Consider the following 18,980-nt stretch of genomic DNA (forward strand, 5'->3'; position numbering starts at 1 on the left):
TTGTATTTGCTGTGCAGTGAATATACAGAATCACTTTCTTTGTTTTTTCTGCGAACAAAGCCTCTGCATTTTCACACTTGGGTCCTTCTGGAGAGAGTTAATGGATGATTAAGGATTCCTCCTTTGGAAAGCACTCCATTTAAATCATTGCACACAACTGAGCACAACAAACAGTTTTAGGAGAACATAAAAGCAAGAAAGCCATTTCTCACCATCAGTCATTGTTGGAAGAGGGAGTGTGAAAAATCTTGAGTTCTTGTCCTTTTTGTGCTATTTCCACTTTTAGGCTTCATTTCAAAGGAGGGAGTATTTTCGGTACTATCACTCTCATCTCTTGAATTGTTAAAAATATTTAAGAGTTAACAGAAGGTGATGTGAGAAAATGCTAGAACTTAAACTACAAAATTCTTCTGTAGGTGCTAAAAGCCTAAAATCAGACTCTTACTCCTGAAGGAAAGTGCTGGTTCTCAGTAGCTAAGGAGAACAGTTATTTTCGTTGCCTTAGACTTCTGTCTTCTTTGGAATTAGCTCTCTTTTTGGAGGGAAGGGGCAGGGCTGAGTTGGGCATCTCAGAGAATACAGTTTTGAGGGTAAAAATTAACCATTATGATTTCTCCCATGCATTAGTATAACTAATATAATGTAGGGCATTTAAGGATTTCTCTTTCAAGAGATGGTTAGCTTGTGTTTGTTTCTTTCTCATCAGGTAATTATCAAATATATTTTGATTTGTGCTGCAAAACTTCATTGATAAATAAACTTTTTTTTCTTAATCATGTTTTTTAAAAATAGAGCAACTCAAGTCAGTTTGAATATAGAAACTCAGCACTAAATCTTTGACTTCCCCAGGTTTGATGGTTAAGGAAGAGCTTCTGTATATGCTCTTCCACTGTCCCCAGGTGGGATAGGGCAACCTAAATGTTGTTCCCAAATCAAATTAGTAGTGAATGGTCCAATTCCTGTTGTGGCTTTGAGAGCTGAGATAAGGAAAGATCAGTGGCCAAATATTTTTCCTTCTCCAGTCTGAGCTGCATTTCATCAGCTTTGAGCTTCAGGAAGATCACACAGGTCTCTTTTCTTATTAGGGACCTGGTTGAAAAGCAGGAATAGATATAGTCAGACCCTTTAATTAAGGCTTAATATCTGCTCTTGTATGCTTGTCCCATTAACTGGATGCTTTCAGGAAAGAGAGCTTTGGTTTGTCACTCTTGAAGTAATCACAAAGCCAGCAAAGTTCTTATTTATGCATTTCTCTGCACACAAAAATAACTTCTTTTAGTCTCTGTCCTTAAGTAGGGGAAGCTGCATTAGAACTGAGCTGAAAAGGACCTCCACCCACTAAACGAATGTCTCAGTCAAATATTTCACTGGTACTTTCAACTGAAAACTCGGTAAATTAATTCAAGATGATGTTCAGCGTCGGAACTGGAAGTTGCAGAAGCAGCTGGGGAGATTCCCCAGGTGTCTGCTGGAGTCTCTCCTCTTGCACTGGCTCTGAGCTGGCCAAGGGCAGCTCCAGTTCATTGACAGTAAATTGGTATTCCAGGATGGATGGGTCTGGTGAATTGTAGGAATCACTGACTGCAAATTTTGGCTCATGAGCTGAGATTGAGGATTATGGGGGAAAATGTAGCAGCAGTTTAGCTAAACTAAGAGGAATAAAATAATAAAAGGCCTAATTTCAAACCTTAGTTCATTTTTCTACTTTCTTTCTTGGTTAAGAGCCTTTTCTGACTATGGAACAGTCAATTTTACCCGAATAATTCAACAATCAGGCAAGAATAAAGCATGATCGTTTTGTAAACCCCTTCATTTCCGTGAATCAAGTGAGAAGTCTTCTTGAAATTCACTGTTCGGATGGTTCAGACTTGGGGTATGACTGATTTACCTTCTATAGCAAAACTCAGGACATAAGTATTTCTGCATACTTCTTCCTATGTGAGGAGTGTTACTGTCTGGGGGGGATATTTTTATTACTAAATGAGACTTTTTTTTGAATTGGCATAGTTCATTTCAGAAATTTTATTTTAAAGGTACGCTTTACCTAGCCTGAATTGTCTTGAAAAACTTACCTTCCATGTTTTTGTCCTCTGTGTTTCTGTTTCTGTACTTGAAAAAAAAAGGGGGGGGGGGGGGAGGAGGAAGAAGAAAACAATGCAGCTGAGTTTTAAAAATAGACTTCATTGCTTCTGGATTAAAACAATTTCTAACACTATTGATTAGACCCTTTTGAGTGTAATCCAGATGGAGATTAACGTGGTGAGAGCTAATTACCTCTTTTAAGTTGCAGTTGTCTGTTCCTTTAAAATAGTGCTGTGTCTTCTCTTTGATTTTTGTCACTGGCAGTTGCAAATGTAAATGTTAAAATAAAACTAACTTTGAAGGCAGAGAGACAGGTGTACTTGTTCAACAAATTGATCACAAATGTATCAGACACCTGTTATTTGATTTACGTGGCAGAAAAGAGCAAATATTTTCTTGGAACTCAACTGGGAGTGTGGCTGGATAAGATAATCTTCTTGTGCTGGAGAGGGAGGGTAACAGAAGCAAAACAAACTTCTGTTTTGTTTAGAAGCCCTTTTTGTTATGCAGGCAAAACAATTTCGAAATTGGTGCTGTTCAAGTAAAGCATTTTCCTTGAGGGTAACCCTTGGGAAAGGCAGGGGAAGGGTGGGTTGGGTTTTTAGATTTTGGGTACTTTGCAAAGATTTTGCCAAGGGGCACCGCATGGGCAGCTGTCTTTGTGGAGAAGTGTGAAGTTCCCATCCCAGAGACTGGCTTGATAGTTATCATTTAGTTTTCCTACGAAATGCAAATTCAGAGGTTCTTTAAAAGCAGTTGCAAACTTTCTGCGGGGCTTTGGCATTTTGTCCAAAACACCTGCCACGAAACAGAGATAGGCTTTATCTCCCTGTCTGTGTGAAAGTGAAAGGAAAGGGTGGGGAGTGAAGGAGCAGGAGAGTCCAAGAGGAGACAAAGCAGCCTTGCCCGAAGCACATGTTAATCAAAGGAGATCAAAGGATATGATGTCAGTTTATAGAGAAACAGGTCAGGCAAGCCCAGGTAGCTCAGGAAGCAGGATACTAATTATTCACAGAAGAAAGTCAGGTATACAGTTACCGCGCTACAGCTGAAAGTCAGGAGGTCAAAACTTGCACAGAAACCAAGTCCACTTGCGAAAACAGCTCGACTCCTTTCGGGGAAGTTTATAAGTTTCTGGAAATGGGAGAGAATGAGCCTAGTGCACCGGGTCCAGCCCAGCAAGGTAAGAGGTTTGGGGCATCCTTTGTCTCTGCGTGTGCGAGCTCGTTCCGCTGTTGGCTGTGGCAGCCGGTGCTGCGTGTCCACACGAGGGGACGTGTTTTTGCATGTGTTTGGGGAAAGGAGGAAATCCACATCACTCATCTCTGCAATATCTTGTTAAAAAAAAAAAAAAACAAAACAACCATGGCATGAATTTCGAAGGGTAAGGGAAGGTCTGAAAGCCTTTGGCACTCTATTGTCAACAAAGGTTGCTTTAAACTTCAAGGTGATCTGTGGATGTTGAGGTTTCTGTTCTGTAGCTTAGTTTAATCTCCTGCAAATGTCTTTTTGGGTAGGAAGTGCTCTGCACAACTGTTTTGCTCAAATTTCACACCTGTTGCATGTGAGCAGGGCATGGCAGATGCATGAAGATGAAGGATTTTCATTCCATTTAGCATTCTTGGCTTATTCCAGGTTGTTGCTTTTATGTTTTTTTTCCTTCTATGGGCTGTGCTAAGGTAACATCAACACATGCATGCAAAGTAGCCCTTACAGGCACTTATGTGACTAACTGTAAGAACAGAGAATTCTGTCCTAGGTATTTTAAATTTTCAGTAGAAGCCTGAACACAACACATTATAAATCTTGTTTAGTCCTTTTGCAACATTAGTGTCAATTTTTTTTCTTTGAGAAAGAATGTTTTCCCAGTAGTCCTTTTTTTCTTTCAACAGGCTGTTTTAACATCCTAGAAAAGATTATCTTCCCAAGGAATTATTCCATTATTTTACTTTATCATTCAGTGAGTTTTCCCCCTGACATTCAACCCATGCTTTTCCTTTGCTTGACTTTACCAGTTTCTTCCTGGCCTTTTTCTCATGCTTTATCCCTTATTTTGTGTTTTGCTGGAATCCTCAAACTATTGTACAATTTGCAAATGGTTTTCCAAGAGCTGGAATAGTAACTTTCTGGTCTACCACAAGCCGTGTTACTATTGTCCCCTTGCAGTTATTCTTTATATTCAGGCAAGCATGTTATACTCAGGTTCAAATGTGTATCTCAGACCTATATTAATTGGGAATAACTTCCTTAGTGCCAGGGCAGTTTTTATTTCCAAAGAACTTCTATTCCAGTTTTTTTTTTTGCTCTCTGTTAATAATTATGTAGATACTATCCAGAAAACATACAGTGGCAAGTTCAGTTTTGATCTAGATTTTAATATTGAAAAAAGCAACAGGAATATTCAGTAGTGTACAGGTCTAAACACCATTTCAGGCATGGTAATGAAAGAATTGGCATTGTTTCTTTCTCTCTTTCTTCATTCAGGACTTGATGGAGGTTACAGGGTTTGCTGTTCAGAAAGTTTTCCAGTCTAATTCAGGTCTTAGCTTTCGTGCTGTAAGTGAGAATCTGTTTCACTGCTGCTGATATAATCATATGAATGAAGCTGATGGAAAATATATTCAAGCACATTGTATTTTATACAGGTCTTTTGGGAACTATGATTGTGATTCTGGCTTAAGTCGTGCCTTTTCTCCATGAGTGTAAGTGAACTTAATCAAATGGACTTCCTTTTGATTTGCATTAGTGGAAATGGGACAAGAATTAGAGCTGCACAGTAACACTTTTTTAAATAAAAATGTTCTGTGTGTACATACATGCAAACACACACATACACCTTCAGTGTAATGTTTTTTAGTTGCCATCAGTCTGATGCACTGGGTTATTTCCATGTGTGCTTGTTTTTGAAATTGTCCCAAATAACTGGTGAATCAACTGGTATTTTTTAAGCAAAGAATGATGGAAAAATTAACATTACTCAAGATACCCATCAGAACCACTGCTAGTGAGACAACTTGCATTTCTTTTCATGTTATTTATTTTTAGAGAACTTTGAGCTTGTATGAATTACTAAAGGTGCCAGATTGACAGCCCTGGAGGCTGGCTTCACTTATTCATTAGCAGAAGAGATACAGCCAGGGCAGCAGGTGCACAAACCTACTTGCTGTGCTACACCCATGGCTTCAGTTCTGTTGTGAAAAAAACCCTTTTTGAGGATCCAGGGTTTTCAGTCCTGTTCACTCCTTGCCTTTCCCTGCAGCATTTTCTTCTAAGGGCGCAGCATAATGGTGTTGTGATGATTAGGTCTGAGCACTAAAGACTGGCAGAGCCCTTTATTTGATTTCACGTCAGATGGGGAAGGAGGCTCGGGGCTTACATAAGTCAGTAATTCTCGCCATCTGGTCAATCAGTAAATATAAGGTCACTCTGCCGTCACAGCAGTTTTGTTTTGCACCAAGTACAGTAAACTCGGAGAATAAATTAACTCTTGGTTCCTTTCCGTTGTTTATTTTGCCACTTCTGGAAATGGTTCAGAGCTCGGTTTCCGCGGGGCCGCAGCCTGGGTGTGACAACTGAAAAGAGCAAAGCTCTGAACAATAGGGCTTTGACTGCCAGCCATAAATTGATTCCTCGTTAAGGCGAGCACACTGAGAGCCCTTCAAAAACGCAGTGAAACTAACTGAGAATATCTTGTGTTTTTATGGCGGTGGTTTTTGTTGTTGTTGTTTGTTTGTTTTGTCATTGTTGGGGTTTTTGCCTTTAGAAGCAAGATCCGTTCCTTCACACGAGTTGTTTTCAGTCTTCCCTGAATGAAGTACTCTTTACTGGAGAATGTGACAATATAAGCCCCACAAGATGCAGTCACTGTAAATTTTAATTTTATGATATTGTTCATGAGTTGTAATTGATTTTACACTGTATTGTGTTGCTAGATGATCATAGTAGCTTTGCTCACTTGCTAAGTCTGTGCAATCCATGCTTGCCTCTCTGGCCCACAGAGGAGAGAGGTAAAGTGACAAGTTCAAGTTAAAGCAGCTTGTTCCTTTGGTTTTCGAGAGGCACAAGTAAGGGAGCAAGAATAAGCAAAGTCATTTGAGCATTATTAATATCCCATCCTGAAAAACTTGTTTTTTTCAGAGGTCCCTCATGTTTATTAGCATATTTTAGGCATTTTTATAACTATTTTCATTATACATATATTTAATGTAAACAACTGTATTATTTCTTAAAATAGTTTCCAGCAAGTTCAGATTCCGTCTGTAATTAATCTGGGCTTTGGATCATCTTGGAAGTGTGTGTTCCTTAGGGTTTGTTCTTGTGTTCTGATGTTGATTTTTAGATATATATATATGTAGTCTCATGAAATATTTACAGACCAGGTCTAAAAGAAGCAACTACTGCTTTTTGCTGAGAAAGGTGATAGGAAAATATCAAGAGCCTACATAAAGAACAATGCATGCTTGCATGGGGCAGTGAGAATTAAGAAGGGAATGTCCCAGAAAGCAAATTTTAGTGTCAAGCTTCCTTCTCTTGATAGAGGGCTTTTTGGCCACCAGCCCTGCCCAGCTCGCTCGTGATACGAAGTTTTCTTTCAGGTTTGTGTTTTTGAGCAGGGCTCTGAATAATGCTAATGAATGCTGTAATCAGCTGCAGTTATTAACTGTGGGGTTCTATGACAAAAAGTGGTAATTCTGAAGGTCCATTGTAAAAGTGCTTCCTGCCCCCGTGGCGTTCCCTGACCCTGGTCCTGCGTCGAGGGGCTCTTTGCTCTCTGGACAGTTTTTCACAGAACATCTTTGGGTCCCTTTTTGTCTCTTTTTGAATGATAATAGCGAGGGTTTCCTGTGACAGCGTTTCTTGCACAGCTTGGCTCTATTCCCCAACCAGGTACAGTAACAATGGGTAATTTAAAATAATTCATTTTATTGCTGCCTCCTGTAGATTTTTGACTTTCATTTCAAAGTGGTGAATCTGGAGAGCTGGAGAAGTATGTTCTGATCACTATCGTGGTGCTGTGAAAAATACAAGATTTAAATAGTCCCGCAGAGCCATCAGCAGCTGGAATAGCACAGAGCACTCTTTTGACTTCAGCTGAAGTCATTCTAACATTTTCTGGGTGATTTTAACTCTTTTATCACAGGAATGCCAGGGTTTTTTTAGCTTTCAATTCCCAGTTTCTATGTGCTCGTGAATCAGGATTTGGGATTTCAGTTCTACAGAAATATCCTCACTAATATAAGTGTATTGAAACTGAGAAAACTGAATAAATTGAAGCATGATAAGAGTGAATCTGTCTCCAATGGTGAGAATCGACTGCAAAACTGGATATCAACCCCAAGACTTTCAACTCCCGATCTGCTTCGTATTATTGTTGTTTTGCTGTTATAATCCTTTCCAGTTCTTAAAGGTATGTTGCAGATGATTGCATCCTAATATGTGTGCCTGAAAATGAAACAAGATAGCAACATCTTGCTGCAATAAATAGAATTGAAATTGAAAATGTAGTAGATGTACAGTAAAAGGATGATGTTTGCAAAGTGTCTGAAAACTTTTTGTCATATTCTTGATCATAAAGCTACTTTAAGCTTTGAAATTCTACCAAATATAGAAATAAGCTCTTGTCAGCAGTAGGTCTGTCAGATTCAGTGTTTGCCACTTAGGGAAGGGATCCAAGGGAAGTTGTTGGTTTTTCCCCCAATACATCATTCCTCAGCGTGTGTGGTAAGGGTTGTGTTTATTTTGGCTGCTCCTGTACCTCTTTTTCTGAAAGTAAGTCACTTACTGGGGAAAAGTAAAGAGCAGAGGTTGGCGTGGAGGGAATGTCAATGTGGACTGAGCAGTTCAAGAAAAGGAAACCAAGTTTTATGTAAACTTCTGCAGATATGAACTAGTTCATAAACTGAAGAATGCTCTGCATTCACAGCAGGTCCTGACAAGGTCTCTTTTTCCTCTTCCTTCAAGTCCTGGAAGTTTTCTGGAAGTGGCTGGAAATTTTTCCATCTCTATAGTGGGCTTTCATTCCATAGTCCTGGTGATGGTGAGGGGGTTTATTTTATTTATCTTTTTCCTTTTCTTGAAAAACATCATCTCCACTGATCACCACCACTGATGAGGTGGGACAATCCTGGAACAGTATCCTAAATTGCATCCTGTCTTGCAGTGACTTGTTGAGATGTGTATTATAAAGACAACCAGAGTTGGTTTTGTTACAATATCATTCTGATCCAGGTATTTAGAATTTTTTTCTTCAGATGGTTTTCTTGTTAGGTAGTTTGTTTGGTTGATTTGGGTTTTATTTTCCCCCCAAGGCCTGGTCTGTTAATTAGTCCCTTCATAGTTATGATATTCTTAATATTCCATTAGATTGATGGACATTGCCTGGCTGTAATACACTAATGTGACATTGTAAATATGGTATCTTTAAGTAATGATGAAACTGTAGGATAAAGTAGGCTTTAGAGGAAGAATTATTACTTTTCAGTGATCTTACATAGGTACTTTTTGCTTTAGGGTTGCTTTTGCTATGCCATTGTCATTGTTAGATTTTAAGCCATCAATTACTTAGGACATCTAGGCAAAATAAAACAATTACTGGCACAATACCTGTGCAAGGAAGCTCCCCCGTGTAGTTTATGTAGTGAATTTTGAAAAATTAAAAACAGGTCATTGTAGATTTGTTCCAAGTCTGAAGACTTGGTTTTTTTTAGTTCTCCTGCCATTCCTAGTGGCTCAGGGTGACTCTGTGCCTTTCCAGATTGTCATAATATATGTTTTGTTATGTATTCTATATCCTGAAGGGTCTGAAGCAACTCTATAATAGCAGAAGGAAATTTTGGTGAACACATGAGTAATTTTCCATCTCAGTTATTTCTAATTGTAAGGCCAAGCAGGCTGTTTTGAGGAGAAGGTGGACTGCTTGAGTTTACCCTTCCTTAGCTATTTATGAGTTGTTAAAGTAGAAACACACTGTGAAGGCCCTTAGAAGGACCATGACAGACACAAAAACCGTTTTATATCACATCATTTACACATCTTGAAAGAGGTAAAATGCATGGTGGCAAGACTGTTGTGCTCTCTTAGTGATGTTCCTTTTGTCATACAGGTTTCAGTAGTTATTGCATGTGTCTATAGTCATAAAAATTAAAAGAAGTTAAAATTTAGCATATGTAAAAAAAAAGTGGAGATTTTGGCAAATTTAGCCTTGTTTATTAAAGATATGAGACTTAAGTTAGATAGCATTGAGTATGTTCAGTCACATCTCAGATATTTCAGATGTTCTTCTGGAAGCATAATTTTCCAAAAGATTTTATTGGTGCTCACTTGACTTATGCAGCAGTAATTATACTTGAAAATATGTCCAGGTATAGGGGCTTGGAAGAAGCAAACAAATCTAATTATCTTTAATTACTTCAGATCTTCATATCCCAAGATAAATTTTGAATTACACAGAAGGCTGTGCAACCTTTACAGAACAAAATCCTACCTAGTTTGCTAAAGAAACACATGTTTGACAGAAATACTGTGATTTCATTCTGTTGTGGTATTTTCTAGCTCTCATTATTTCAGAGAAAAAAACCCTAGAACTCTGTGAGGAGTTCAGCTGTATTTAATGTCTATATTGTAGTTGTGACAACTTTTAGCAGTCTCATGGTTGTGGAATATATAGAATTGGGAACAATAACTGCAAAACTGTTTATTTTGCGTTTAGTCAGCAACCAGAGCAAGAAAGATTGACTTTGTTTACATCAGACAAGTAGCTAGAAACCACTGGAAACCAATGGTGAGCTTCAAGGAGATTTGTTATCTTCTTCCCCGTCAAGAAAGATGTGCCTTCTCTGGGTAGTAGTGTTGGGGCTTTTCACTCAAATTTTTAATTTTTTTGGGTTTTTTTAGAGTCCACTGTCATGTTTCGGCTGGTGCAGAGCCACAGGGTACCTCTGGGCCTGCCTAGTACAAAGGGTCAGCTCTCACAGAGTGTTGCTGCAGCTGCTTCTGCCTTTTTCTAGTTTCGTGTTTCTGGTTATATTTTGGTCATATCCTGAAGCTCTTCTTAGCATTCAGGAGAATAAAAAGCATAGGCTAAAGTTAACTAAATCCATCCCTGTAGAAACAGTTATAGAAAGTGGAGCTGAGGTTTTTAGCCTGAATGTTACTGTGAATCTGTAGTAATGGCACAGTTTCATAACAGCTGGCTTTGTCAATTTGTATATACATTCATCTTTTTCTTCAAATAGTGCTTGTATAAAAGTGGCATTTCTGCTGTCTTTGTAAGCTCAGATTTTCTGTGCCTTCATAACACAATTAAGTTTACCACATTTTATTCCTGCTAGCGTTGCAAAGAGGGGCTGAGTCAGACTGTGTTTGTTCTTGTGCTTTGTCAGCAGAAATGTTTACCAACTTTCTACTTTTATTTTATTTGTGAAAATGCAGTGAAAGTAGTGGGGCTGCACTGGTATCAAGAGGGTTTAATTTGGTTTGTGTATTAGCATTGATTGGAACATGAGCAAGAAATAATCCAGTTATACTTCCACTGCCCAGAGATGAGTTTTTAGGGATGACAGGAAACAAGTATACAACTTTTCACTTCTAAACTGAGTATAGTTGACCTGAAAGTCTGAGAGTTGCAGTAAACCCAAGTGATGGCAATGGTTGTGCAGCAGGATTGTTGTTTCTCTCCTTACAGAGGGGATGTGTAATTGTCCTTGATCGACCGTGCTCTCCCCGTGTTTGCTCTCAGTGTGCCTTGGGTGAAAGACGGTGTAGATGGACTATTTGGGTTATAAATATAAAGCCATTCCCAATATGCCGGTAAATTAAATTTCAGATACCCCATCACTCCAGCTCCTGGCAGCATTGGAGACTCTGTACCTGACACACCCTCTCTGGGATGCTGCCTCCCTGCAGCAAAGGCACTGCAAGCTCCAAGGGACTGTAAATTTAGTTCTCTGTTAGTTCATGGGCATTCTGGCCATCTCCCTGTAAATTGTAACATAGCTTAACTAGCAGATAATGATATAAACCCATGTCCTCTGCACACCTAAACAACAAAATGTTTATAACTGTTGCTTTGCTGATATAGAGAATTTTTTCAAGTTACTGTTTCTACACTTACCACATTACATGTAAAACCCATAAAATCCTGTATATTATCCATAAACATAATAACAAATGCTATACTACATAACTTAGACTTAGTCAATAATTCTAGGCTTAGCCTGAGGGGTTGAAGCAAAAATTATTCCTGTTACAAATTTTAATTATGCCATAAACTTTGGGAGATAGCTATTGATCTTCAGCATCTGGCATCAGAAATGTCTCCTGCTTTTTTTGGTTACTTAGTTTGTCAGTAGCATTGTCATATAGGATAAAAATAAAAAATGTCACAAGAGATGAAGATGTACCATATGCAAATGAGAATATTTTGGTTTGTTTATGTACTAAAAATATTTTATTGCTGAAGAGTTTTTTGTTTCTTACCAGATTCTTTTAGCTATCTCCAGAGAAATTTGCATTTGAGATGCAAGAAAGTAAATTCTAATTCTATCAAAGACCCTTTCTCACCATGGGATGCTGTAATGTGTACAGTGTGTTTCTTGTCTTAGAGGTACATTTAAAATCAGAATTCAATTAACTCCTCTGTTGTGGAAAAATTATAATTTCAAGGGCCAGATGAGACAAAGGCTGGAACCTCGTTTCTGTATTTTTTCCCCTTAAACTAGAGGTGTTAGACGATGGTTGTTAGTGTAAGAAATTTAAGTCTGGCTTAAAATAGTAACTTTGAAATTCTTATCTGCTAGGAAATCAGCGATTCCTCAGCACGGTGAGCTCTTACTCAGATGTCACAAGGTAGAAGAAAAAGCTTTTTAACAAGTTTGAATTTCAGAGCAGCATGTAATGAGGGCAGCACTGGAAATGCAGACCACCTTTCTAATCATCATAAGGCCCAGAGCCAAACGTGTTGTTTCATGGCATGTCTGCTTATGGTTCATGAGGTTTGACTGTAGGTGAAAACTGAGGTGATCCCCAAAACCAGTCATTTTGGGTGCACAGAAATACAGGCTATTCTCTTGGTAAAACTTGAGGATGGCTGTCCTTGTAGGCAGAGTCGGATAAAGCTCTCTTTCTTTTCCCACATCCAAAATGGTCTTTGAGGAGGCACTGCTTGGCACTCTCCTTTTGAGGTAAATGAAGATGGTCTTCCCTATCCAGGAGAACTGGAGCTATATAGAGAGAAATGGGATATAGAGCTCCAAAGAACTGTCCCTTGGAAGGACAATTGAGGGCAACTCACTGTGATGACAAAGATAACTGAGACTGAGTCCTTAGTAGGTGCCTGTGGGACCAAAAGCACTTGCCTTCTCTCCAAATGTGTAGAGCAGGGAGGTGGTTTGTGTGGCCCTGAGGATGAGACAAATGAGTGATCTTTATTTGCTTGAATGCAGATACAGTGAACCAAATCTTGTGCCAAGCACTATGTTGGTGCATCAATATTAAAAGGAAGGATGTTTGTAAAGCTGTAGGATGGGGAGAGGCTACTCTGCAAAGGAGACTCCTAGAACACCCTTGAGAAATACTGTACTTTTCTTCCATTTTCAGCAAGGGGTAGAAGCACCTCTGTCCCTTCCTGCTTGGTATTTTTAAGACTCTCCTCCTTTTATCTACACGCACCCTGTGGTGAACCACGTGATACCACACGGCATCTGAAGTTTGTCAAACTTTGTTCACATGACATCAACAGTGTGACCTCTTATTGAAGAAGTAAGCTAAGCAAAGTAGGGCAAAGATGATTTCGGAGGGGCAGCTCGTTGTAGCTGTTGCCAACTCTTCGGCAGGGAATTGCTCCCTCGTAGGAGTATCTGCCAGTGGGGTATTGATGCTTGAACCCTTCTGGCTGGCTTTACTCAGCCTGGCTTTGAACAAAAGGGGTAGAAAAAATATCATTAAAGCTTGCAGGCATTTGAAGTGGCCAAGCTGACAGGTTGCACTCCAGCAGGTAAACGGAAGCCTATTAAGAACACACAGAGACAAAATGTGTTGTGTGAGTGTCAAGTGTTTTTTTGGGAGGGACCTCGGTAAGGTGGACAGCTGTGGCTGTCTCAAGGACAGACAGAACTGGTGAGGTTTCTGATGGCTTTTTGTAGCAAGTTCTGACTTAAATATTTTTGTGTAAGATTAAATACCTAAATCAAAGCTTGCATCTGCATTCACTTTACGGAGCAGGACCAAGGTGGCATCTCTATCTGATTGCAGAGCCCTCTTTAAAACACTGCACCACCACCAATTTTGTCTTCTCTGAAGAGCCCTGGCACTACCTGAATAATATTTTTTTGTCTGCTTTCGTTTTCTGAAAAAAGTTAAATGTGTGAAATGTATGCAGTTTTCACAGGGGAAAAAAATCCATTGAAACACCCAGTTCTCTCACTAAAAGCTTCCAACAGCTTGTGAACCCAGACCTGCAGTTACTCTTTAGCCATTTAATTTAGGCCTTGTACTCCAGAAAAGTTCTGCCATTTATGTGTTGTGTCATTTATTTTGGTGACAAAGGGAAGCTCAATACCTTGAAAAATGTAAGCTCTAATTTTTATATACTCGGATTTTTTTGTTTATTGTTTCTGGCTGGCAGGTCAAATTTTTACTGCTGCTGTACACAGCAACTTAAAATTCATGTTGGTGTCTCACTGCAGTTACTACACTCCAGCCACCACACCAGAAAACTATTAACTTTCAGTTAATGATAACAGAAAATATTTTATAATAAACTGTGAAATAACCTAATCATCTGCAAAAAGTGTAAAGATTTTATATTAAAAAGCAATTAACTTTGCTTTTTTGTTTGTTTGCTTCTTTTTAACAGATGGGTTATGTAAGACATGCAATTAATTGGCTTTTGGTTTGGAGGGAACTTGTGTTTGCTACAGCATGGTGTCTGCTCTAACAATAGATGACTGCCAGTGAATTTTTGGATGCTTACATGCAGGGAGAGGCTCTTTTTGGTAGGAGGAGAGAGAAGAAAGCGGCAGCTTGCACCCATTAGACCTCAGTGCTGTGTTGTGCTCTGAAGACTCAAAGCCACAGATGGATTAAGACAGAGAAGGACTTCTCTCAGTTTTTGGTTGAGACTTCTCTCAGTTTTTGGTTGAATACCAGGTTTTCTCTGAGGGCTTGAGTTGCCTCCTGTCTTGCTTTGTGCAAATGACTTGCTTCATGTTTTACCTTTGACTCTCTGGGAGGCGCTGCCTGAGCTCCGCAGGCATCGCTGGGTTAAACTCTGTCAATAATTCTCAAGTGCTTTTATCTTAGTGAAGGTAAATGCAATAGTGGCAAAGACTACTGGCAACTACCTTTGTGGTTTTAATTGGCTCACTTCTAACAGTATGAGAGAGTGGTCAAATGAAATGGAAAAATCCTAAAGGAAATAAAAAAAAAATAAATAAAAGGAAGCTCTTATAAACTGTGAGGTTTGCAGGTGCTGGGCTAAAAATCAAGAGGATGAATAAAATTCTTACAATGAAGGATGGGAACTGAAAGGTTGGGAAAGAAGGAGGAATCAAAGTGATGTGGTAATTTGTTCAGAAAACACTTCTGCTGCAGTCATGGTCGGTTGGGAAGCCTGGCAAGCACCAGCCACCTTCCTTTGCACTGATGGGAACCTAAAATCAGGGAGTAACTTTCCACCTTCCCAGGGGTGTTTCTTGTTTCAAGACAGACTTTTCCAATACCCAATTGGCCATACATCCAAAATGCTGTAGGCTCTGTTCTAATAACAGGGTTATAAAACAGGTTGGAATGTGAGTCTTTATGTAATTATTTATTTTACCTCCATCCTGTGTCATGTAGCAGACTCAGGACAGGTTTCTGGGTGAATGAGGGATTAGTTACTTCTGTGCCCTGTGTAGAGCAGTTTAGTGAACAGTTTTCCTTTTATCTTGTGCTTTAAAGCTCAGTGTCAGACTAAATATCTCTAAGCACTCTCCAGAGGTGATCTGGAAGCAAAAGGTTCCCTGTGTATTACTTGCGTTGTTTCTTATTCTGCTTTATGACATTTCCAGCTCATTTTATAGTGTAAATTTCTATTTCCTACATAAATGAAATCTCAAGTATTTGGAGGTCTTAGAGGTTGTTTGTTTGTTCGTTTGGTTTTAAATTGAAAATAGAAATTTATCCAGCACAGTGATTTGATATTTGGTTGACTATGGAAATGCTAAGGATTTGAAGATTTCAAATATCTTGGGGAAAACATCTAGCCCCCTAAATTTGCAGTAGTCATGTATTATTCCAAGTATAGTTTTTCTTAATTGTGAAAGCTGAAATTTGCCTTAGAAATGCAGCGTAATGTTTTGTTTATTCTGATATAATTACATTTTGTACTTTTAAGGGTAAACTGTATTCTCCAGTGTTGGCATGGATGTCTTAGAGTCAGAAAACAGCAGGTGCTGACATCTAGCTCTGCTGAAGGTGGCTCTTCACATCATTTAGGCACATCTCAAGGGTCCATAAACCAGTCTTTCGCTTACCATTGCACTCTTCAGTTGAAGATCAGGGATTGCAGGTTACACATCCGTAAATCATGTCCCAGAGTTGGATGCTTGTGCAAGCACAGGACTTAACTGATCTGTGACCTGAAATCCATTGCACTTGGAGGCTTTGTGATGGGTGGGCATGTGTGCATGCACGTGCAATACAGTGATCTTGTTTTGTCTACAGCTGTTTTTCATAAATCAGTAGCAGCAAAACACATTGTCTGCCCACCCTGGGCCCTTCCCAGGGCTCATGAGAGAGTCAAATGAGTATAATCAGCCAGGGAAGGTTGTACAACACCTTGTTGCACATGTTCTGTGGTTACACATAGTAGAGCAGTGGTTAAAGTTCACCGTTGTTTACACACAGCTTACTACTGAATTCAGCTTTAAAAAGCTTAGGGATTAGGTTTCTTGCCTTTTCAATACATGGTTGTACTCCTAACCTGGGAAGATAGTGATACATTCACAGGCAATAATTATATTATTTCTCCAGTCATTTACCTTGGTCAAGAAACCTTTCTTGAACAGAGTGAGAAGGTGGAAGAAGTGGGCTTTCTTCTTTAGGTCTACCCAAAAGGAAGAGAAAAATCAAATTGATTCTAAGACCAAAAGGAGTCTTATTGACTAGATGTACCTCAGGGTATTGTGTTCCCTGGTTTCTTTTATTTATGTAAAAATAGAATCCATTGTAGTTTTATTTCTGTTTATTGCTTTGTCTTGAATGCAGACCAAAAGGGAACATTTTACTGGATTTAAGGTCTGTGTCCCAGTTCTGCTGCATGTACGATTCCTGCTGTGCTCCCAGTAAATGAGGATAAGGTCCAATAAAACCTGGCTTTTTTCTGTTTGTCAGTTGTTGGGTTTAAGAAACTTGGATAGTTCCTTTTTGTTTTTTTCCTAGTTTGGTGTCAGCTGCAGCCATTTGAACTGGATCGAAACTTTTATTGCAATTATGGCAAAGCTAAAAGATGCAGGAGAGAAAAATCGCCTTCATATTTCGAAAGAGATTTTTTTAAAAAAGTAAAATAAAATGAGTTTTCTGTTGTCTCAGAAACAGATGTTTGTTTAAACCCAATCACGAACTCGTACTCAGATTTAATTTAATTTATTGTTTAATTTTGTACCAGTCCTTTGTAAATCAACTGCCTCGGGAAGTGAATTGGAGTCTTCTGTGTGCTGAAGTCTTGGAACGGGGCTTCTTTCAGCAGAGTTAAGCATCCCAGGAAAAGCAACAAAATTGCTGATGAAGCAGGCTCATGTATATAGATATTTGTCAGAGTTTTAAAAATGCAGCAACCTCAGTTTGCAGCAAAGCTCCAGCAAAGGCTGAGTAATTGAGTTTGGTCCAAATCAAATCTCAATTTTCAAAGCTCAGGCTTCTAAAAAGTGGTTTTTGTGTTGTTTTCTTTGTTTGGCTGTGGGAATCTGGCCTTTGGCTGTGTTCAGGCATTTCATACACACAGACTCTGAGTGCAGACAGGTCCTAAGTGGAGGCGATGAGATACAGCTGGTATCTTTAAATTATTTTTGACCAGATGTGAAACAACCCACTAAAATTTTGTGATGGACATCTTGTTTTTCTTTATGAAAATTCTTAGCTGATAAGCAAATGTTCAGGAATGAGGGTTTGAACCAAACCCAAGTTTTAAAACTTTTTCTGACTTGCAGTCACATACTTCAACAGATTATAGGCATTATAAGCATAAACATACCTGTGTTTTTGCTAAATCTATTTAACCACTTTGTCCTACCAATTATTATCTATTTGAATTCTTCCTCTTGAAGACTGAAGAAAACCTGTCTGCATTTAATTTAATTCACTTTATCTTGTGTATATTTCTCATTCAGAATTGGAAGAGGGAGTCTACCCAATGACCCATGTCTGGCTTTCCAGGGAAACAAAGAAAGGAATAATTAATGGAGTGGACTGTTTCAATCCGAAAATAAATTTATTAAATACGAAATTTAGGTCTGAAATATTCATTTGAAATAGGCAAGTTACAGTTGATTGTATATGAAAATAAAAATGCATGTTTATCCTATTAGCATGCTTCTGTTTGACAGACTGTTTATAGCAAGCATTTTTTCTTGGTTTCTTTTTTTTATGGCATTTATGGACTAAAAGTTGTAATTGACTATATTTTTCGTTTTCTCTCGGTTTTATTTCAGTATTTGTTTTGGGAAGTTAATGTTTAGGTCTTTGAATATGCACATCTGTTGTGAAGATGGAAAACTGATAGAGGCCTGATTGCTTACTGTAATGGGAGAAAATTAAAATCCTATATTTCATGGAATAGAATAGGAGCAGAATGCTGAGATAGGCCATTTGAAAAAGCAGAATTTTAAATGTTCCTGGATTGTTCAGTTGTCATTTGTAAACTCTGTAACCGTGAGACATTTCAGCCATTTTAAATTACTAGTGTATAAATGTTTAAATTATGCCAAATATAAAGATAAACATTTCTATTATGCTTCAGAATTTGAAGATCATCAGTAACTTCCTATTCTTCATAAAGTTCAATTTCATGCAAGAGTAACTGATGTTTTCAGCTGCAGTCAGTGATGCTGGGGCTCTGCAGAGCTGTTAGGTGGTGAGGGAGAAGGAATCAAAGAGAAATAATTTTGAATTGTGAATGGTTGATTTACTAAGGCCATTGTGACAGTGTATCCCATGTCATGTTATTAAACACAAACATTATCATATTAGTCATTTTATGTATCAATATAATTGTATAATTATTGTATTTTATATACTCAGGTTTGTTCCAATTAGCTTTTAGTCTTAAATCATTAAAGGCAGATATTAACTTCCACATGAATAAGAATGCAGTTTTTTTCTTAATCAGGTCAGTCTTTGTAAAAACCTCCTGCCGATGTTGACTTCACCCATTATGAATGTTTCCTATTCTCCAATCAAAACTCAATATTTCTAGACAGTTTGTTGGTTTTTTTTATAATTAAATGAAATTAAAACATAGTGAAAATGTGGTTTTAACTACTTTAATGGTCCTATTTGAAATTATTTTCTTCTTTCCCATAATGAATCAAATTTCTAATGATTTCTTCCTCCTTACTGATTTGCATTGCTGTCTGGCTGCCTTGAATTTAATCAGCAAGAATAAACTGCTAATAGATCACCAGGAGTTTTGGTGTAATGCTGTGACTGCTGACAGGGTATGGAAATTCACTGGAAATGACGGGCTCAGTCCAGTGGGAATTTCATCTCTTGTCAGAAACACAGTGACTGGCATCTCAAAATCTTCAAGAAGAAGCTGCAGTAACCCAGATCTGGTGTGGGGCATTGTGCTTATCCAGCAACCACCTGCTTTCTGCCTGGCTTAGTATGCTGCTCTTGTTCTGCTGTCTACCAGCAAGCAG

The 18,980-nt window shown here is 38.5% G+C and overlaps 1 protein-coding gene across 2 annotated transcripts in view; it reads left to right on the forward strand.

The window, feature by feature from the left end:
- Positions 1–18,980, forward strand: part of NAALADL2 (N-acetylated alpha-linked acidic dipeptidase like 2) — a 436,265-nt gene that overhangs the window by 102,242 nt on the left and 315,043 nt on the right. Inside the window, exon 1 of one of the 2 annotated variants that reach the window (XM_064665875.1) lies at positions 2,862–3,265. The exons of the other annotated variant lie outside the window; for it this stretch is intronic. Within the exon in view, the coding sequence (XP_064521945.1) occupies positions 3,223–3,265 (43 nt within the window). The 5' untranslated portion in view covers positions 2,862–3,222. Of the gene's footprint in view, positions 1–2,861; positions 3,266–18,980 lie in introns of those variants that run through there. 2 annotated transcript variants of the gene reach the window in all.

This window comes from Pseudopipra pipra, chromosome 10, assembly GCF_036250125.1.
Source record: "Pseudopipra pipra isolate bDixPip1 chromosome 10, bDixPip1.hap1, whole genome shotgun sequence".
NCBI lineage: Eukaryota > Metazoa > Chordata > Aves > Passeriformes > Pipridae > Pseudopipra > Pseudopipra pipra.